The 6,000-nt window shown below is 46.0% G+C and overlaps 1 protein-coding gene across 2 annotated transcripts in view; it reads left to right on the forward strand.

The window, feature by feature from the left end:
• Window positions 1-5,744, forward strand: part of LOC140387704 (uncharacterized) — a 45,796-nt gene extending 40,052 nt beyond the window's left edge. The window contains exons 6-7 of one of the 2 annotated variants that reach the window (XM_072470878.1): window positions 4,811-4,907; window positions 5,341-5,744. In XM_072470878.1, the coding sequence (XP_072326979.1) occupies window positions 4,811-4,894 (84 nt within the window). In that variant the 3' untranslated portion in view covers window positions 4,895-4,907; window positions 5,341-5,744. The remainder of the gene's footprint in view (window positions 1-4,810; window positions 4,908-5,340) is intronic. The other variant, XM_072470879.1, reaches the window with a different exon arrangement.
• Window positions 5,745-6,000: the final 256 nt, after the last annotated feature.

Consider the following 6,000-nt stretch of genomic DNA (forward strand, 5'->3'; position numbering starts at 1 on the left):
CATTAACATAACTATTAACCCATTACTCTACAATTTATTTCACCCATATTTCTTGATCCTCCCCAGAAACCTGCTCCTGAGCCTGCCCAGCACCAACAGGTTCAGGCAGTAGGCGATCAAGGGGGCTATGTTATTCTCTATGTCTGAATAAAGATTGTAGACTTCCAGTTAACACAAATACGTTATTCAGTGGGTTTGTTCTGTTTCCAGAGCTTAACTAGATATAATTCAGTCAAGAGGTATGACCAGGGAAGCTAAGGTAAACTGCCTATGCTGAGCTGTCTCTGTCTGCTGCTGCTCACTAGCCCTGTGCTTCTGAAAGAGGCGGAGCCTCCCTTGGGCTGGACCCTTTATACCCAACTCTGATGCTGCCCTCTAGTGAGGCTGTGGCTGTTACATCTGTCTGTAGTCCCTGGTGTATGTGCAAATGTATGTACAGATGTACAGATCACTACAGGGGCCATCTTCAAACTGTCTGACCCTTTACCGTGGCTATATTCACAGCTGAGTGTCCCTGAAGAGGGAGCACATGATGTATGTCTGCACAATCAACACCTTCCATGCACAGTGGGCACCAAGGGGACTGGAATGTTTCATCAACCACATAATCACATTTTGAATTAATGATTTAAGTTCAGATAGATGGGTGTGTGCAAGCTGTCAATCACTGCGTGATAAAATTAATTTCACATTGTTATGAATGAAAGCCTTGCAAATCAAAGATCTGAGGGAATTTAAACACAGGTGATATGGTTTTCCCCTTCTAGGAATTTACAAGTGCTGTGTCCTCTGCCTGAGCCAGTGGCTGTACTGCCCATGAAGGTCATTCATATTGTTAGGTTTGGTCACTAATGTTTGAAGGAAATACAAATTCTTTATAGCATTGTTTAAGATATAGAGCACAGAAAGAGGCTTTGCAATCCAGTCAGTCCATACTTGTGCATATGCTCCACTCAACCTCCTCTTATCTTTTCTAATCTAAATCTATCACCACAACTCTCTATTCCTTTCTCCCTTCTATGCTTGTCCAACATATACTTAAATGCATTTATATTATTTACTTCAAGCACTCCATGTAACAGCCACATTTTCATTATTCTGCAGGTAAAAGTTTCTTCTTAATTCCGTGTTGAATTTTCTTGGTGACTGTCATATATTGATGGCCACTAGTTATGCACTTCCCTACAAAAGGAAACATTCAATAAAAATTTGGAATTGAAAGTCTAATGATAACCATGAAACCATTGCCAATTGTCATTCAAAACCCATCTGGTTCACTAATGTACTTTAGGGAAGGAAATTTGCTGCCCTTACCTTGTCTGGCCCACATGTGACTCCAGATCCACAGAAATGTGATTGACTCTTTAAATGGCCTAGCAATCCATACAGTCCAGGAGCTGAGGCAATTAGGGATGTGCAATAAGCGCTTGCCCAGGCAGCAACAAACACATCCTATCATAATATCCATGCATGTATATAATGAAGTGCAGACAGGCAGTGATTGACACACAGGATGACCAGTAAGCACACAACACAGTGCAGCCAATCATCGGACACGACACCACCAAAGCCAGAGGGCACTAGGTTTCCTGCTCTCTCTGGACCCAGCCACTGAGACAGTCAGAGTCCACGAGCTAGCACAGTGCAAACACCATGCGGTCGGCAGTAAGTCTGGTCAGGCTAGCACAAGGTCTCCAGTCAGCTCAGTATCGTGTCGACCCACAGTTAAATATGTATGTTAGTTCTATCGTTCAATAAAACCGTGTTGGATCTTCTACAGTGTTAGAGGTCTGTTTCTCGCATCGCTGAATCTGTTTCTCGCATCGCTGCATCAAGTGCAGTCCACACCGAACCGACCTGCCTAACACATCACATCCCATGTTAGAATGAAACAAAACCTTTCAGAACTTTAAAAATCTCTATTAGTTCACTCCTCAGCCTTCTTTTCTCATGAGAAAAGAGACCAAGTTACTGTTGCAATCCTGTCACAATGAAATGCATTTTCTAGATGTAAGTGGGAGCAGCTGTTGCCCATTGTGGAAAGGTTAGGGCATTATTCAGAAGCATATTTAAGAAGCGGTTTCCACCTGTGCTGGGGGAGGAATGAGTCTAGTTGCTTTGGGTTTTGGGAATAAACCTTTGCTAAAGAAAGACTGACACCTCCTTCCCCCTTTGCTCATTGAATAAGCAATGAATTACAGAAACCCAATGTGTAAACCCTTTCCTGACATGTACACTCACACTTTTCTGGTGTAATTCATGTAAATCTTCTTTGCACCCTCATCAGTGCCTCTCTCTCCTTTTCTAATATGGCAGCCAGAATTGCAAACAGTATTCTTTATGTGTGGTCTAACCAAGGCTTGATAGAGGTTTATCATAACTTCCCTATTGTTCAATTGTATCCCTCTAGAAATTCAGCCTGTTCTTGGATTGTTTTTTTTCTTATATCCTTGCTAACTTGTAGCACAACCTTTCGTGATTGTCGTCTTTTTTTCATTTTAACTGTCTCATTAACATGAAGGGAATAATGAAAGGTAGCTTTTTTGCATTGAACTGTAGACACCCTTATCAATGCCATTGCTGATCCATCCAGAATTCTCCGGTTCCTCTGCAGTGAATGGGAGATTTAGCTGAACACCGCGGGCGGGATTCTCCGACCCCAGGCTGGGTCGGAGAATCGCCGGGGGGGGGGGGCGATTCACACGACGCCGCACCAATGCCGTTCCGCCGATTCTCCGGTGATCGGAGAATCGGCACCGGTCAGGGGCCGCTCTACGCAGCCCCCCTGGCAATTCTCCACGCACGTTGGGCCGAGTCCCGCCGGCGCCATTCACGTGTGGTCCTACCCGGCCGGACCTCGGCATTCAATCTGGGGGGCGGGGCGGCCTGGTGGGTGGGTGGGAAGGATGATCCGACCCCGGAGGGGGGCCTCCACCGTGGCCTGGCCCGCGATCGGGGCCTACCGATCAATGGGCCGGCTTCTCCTCGTGGGGGCCTATTTTACTCCGTGCCGGGCCCCTGTAGTTCTCCGCCATGTTGCGTCAGGGCTGGTGCGGAGAAGGCAACTAGCGCGCATGAGTGAATTCGTGCCAGCCGTAACACGTATGCGTGAATTAGTGCCAGCCGCAGCGAGCATGCGCAGACCCGCGCCGCCCGTTTGACAGCGGTATCGGCAGCTGGGGCTGCATGAGTCGCTCCAGTGCTGTGCTGGCTCTTGTGAGCCGCAGGATCGCTGATCCTGGGGGACTGTTGGCGCCGTCACAGGATCAGAGAATCCCGCCCCAAATTCTCCATCCTCGCTCGCAGCGGTAGTGAGGCAGACTTGCAACGGAGAAACCCAGCCACAATACAGCCAATCACTATTCCACTCACAAACCATGTCATCGCCCAGGAGACGCAAAAAGATAAGAATAAAAAGTCCATTGGGGCGAATAGTCCCGGAATTTATTTTCTCGGCTCCCTGACATGATCCTAACCAATCCAGGCAATTATTCTGGCCCTGTTTAATGTCAGACAGTGTCTATCCTTTGTACAATGTGCTCGCTATACCAGCCAGTAACTATCACTTGAAGGAATTCAACATAAGAGTCAATTCTGAGGTGCAATGTCCTGTGTTCAAATGTCAGACCATTTCTCAGGCATCTGAGGCAGGGCCCGGAACGAGGAATTTGGATCCTTGTTTATACTAACAAGTAGCCACATGGCTGCGTAAGGACCTTTATAAGAAATTGGGTAGCCCTGAACCAATTGCTACACTCAGGTTTTGGGACATACTGTGGTCAATAGCCACAACCAAACAGATAAGTAGAAGTTTTTTTTTTAAGCTGATGGGTAATCATTGAGTATTGGGATGTTTGTCGAACCTCTGCCTTTGAATCCTTGTTTAACTGTCCACCACCATCCACGACTGAATGTGACAGGACTGCTAAACTCTGATCTGGTCCATCGGTTCAGAGATCGCTTAGCTCCGTCTATAGCAGGATGTTTCTGCTGTGTTGTGGCATCACCAGATTCATATTCCTCATTGAACCAGGGTTGGCCCCTCGCTTAATTGTATTGTCAAAGTGAAGGAAATGCTGGACCTTGGGGCTACAGACTGTGGGAGAATACAGTTAAACTGCTGTTCATGGCCAACAGAGCATCATGGCTGCCCAGGTTTTAATTGCTAGAATGGTTCTGAATCTATCCCTTTTTAAAAATTAATTTTCACAGGATGTGGGTGCAATTGGCTAGGCCAGTGTTTGTTGCCCATCCCTAATTGCCCTTATCCCACCGTTTACCGTGCGTTCCTTGGGTGTTTCACGTGTCGCTAGTGCTAGCCCCTCATCGTTAGCGGAATCGGGGTGGGTGTGGCGCCAAATTTTCCATCGTGAAACACCACAGATCCTCTGTTGACGTCAGCACTTAGACGCAGAAACGGAGTATCCAGGTCCTTATCTCCACAAGAACCTTGTGGTGGTCCCTCCTATCAGTACTGTCATGGACAAATGCATTTGCCAGAAGTACATTGAAGAGGATGAGATCAAGTAGGTTTTGCCCCTCGTATTGGTTCCCTCATTAACCTACCAGTAACTCAGTTTAGTAGCTCTGATCCTTCTGTATTTGGACAGCTCAGTCAGTAGTGGTGTGACCAAGCCATTCTTGGAGACATTGAAGTCCCCCTCAGAGTTTCTTCCAATAGTGGGTCAACGCGGAAGAATACTGAATCATCACCAGAGCAAGGCTGTGTAGATGATCAACAGGAGGCTTGGCCTGGATATTACTGTCTAAAATTAATGTTGAGACCTCCTGGTCCATTCCCTCTCAACAGTGCCACCAACCTGGTGGGTCTGTCCTGCCGGTGGGCCAAGACGTACCTATGGATTGTCGTGGAGGAGTCTGGGACATTGGCTAATAGGTATGATGTGGTGAGTATGTCATGTCAGTTGCTTGACTGGACTGTGGGATTGCTCTCCCAATTGTGGCCCTGGTCCCCAAAGGAAAAAGACATTACTTGACAATTAGTCTTAGCCGGAAGAGGATTAAGGCATTCTTTGAGCTGCGGTTAATCCTTCACTTCTACCAGAGTTGCTCTTTCTCCCGTCTGGTGGTACGATTTACCAAAGAGGAAAATGAAAAATAGTGAACAAATTGGTTGTCAGCATCTTTAACATGGTACGCCTGTCGATGCACAATACGATGTCATGGCCTTCAGTTTAGTCCCAAATAAAGTTTCTTCCTTGTACTTTGAAGAGTACATTGCATTGGTAATGTGCTGAATAGCTTCCTTCTGTGCTGAATTGTCTACCATCCTGGGATACTTCAGCTTAACTGTTGGTTCCCTCCAACTTTACTTCACAGGAATTCCAAAGAAAAGTACTCAAACTGGAATCAGTTGTTCCCGAGACTGGCTGCAAGCCTTGAAAAAATGGAAATCATTTACAAATTATTTTTCAAAGGATGTTGGAGCATTAACTGAATAGCTGGCATATTATTCATCTATGTACCACAAACATCTTTATTACAGTATATTGTGATTTATTCTGAAAATGTGCTTATTATAAACATTGAAATATTCTCCAGCTTCAAGATGAATCTGACTCTGCAGAATTTTAATGCATTAGAATCTTAATTCTTAACCCAATTGCTTCTTGGCCGAGTGCTCACACTTATTCTCTTAAAACAGTGAAGATTGTTTCCATGTTTACACCACAGCAATACATTGTAAGGGTTTGCTGTATCCAATAAAAAACACTTTACAATCAGGTGTGTGAATGTTTCCTTCTGGTTATCTCAGTTTAGGGATCGCAGCGATTAGGAGAGTTTGAACAGCCATAGAATCCCTACAGTGCAGAAGGAGGCCATCCCACCCATTGAGTCACGGTAGCAGCACGGTAGCATTGTGGATAGCACAATTGCTTCACAGCTCCAGGGTCCCAGGTTCGAATCCGGCTTGGGTCACTGTCTGTGCAGAGTCTGCACATCCTCCCCGTGTGTGCGTGGGTTTCCTCCGGGTGCTCC

The sequence above is a fragment of the Scyliorhinus torazame genome, chromosome 13 (genome assembly GCF_047496885.1).
Source record: "Scyliorhinus torazame isolate Kashiwa2021f chromosome 13, sScyTor2.1, whole genome shotgun sequence".
NCBI classification, from domain to species: domain Eukaryota; kingdom Metazoa; phylum Chordata; class Chondrichthyes; order Carcharhiniformes; family Scyliorhinidae; genus Scyliorhinus; species Scyliorhinus torazame.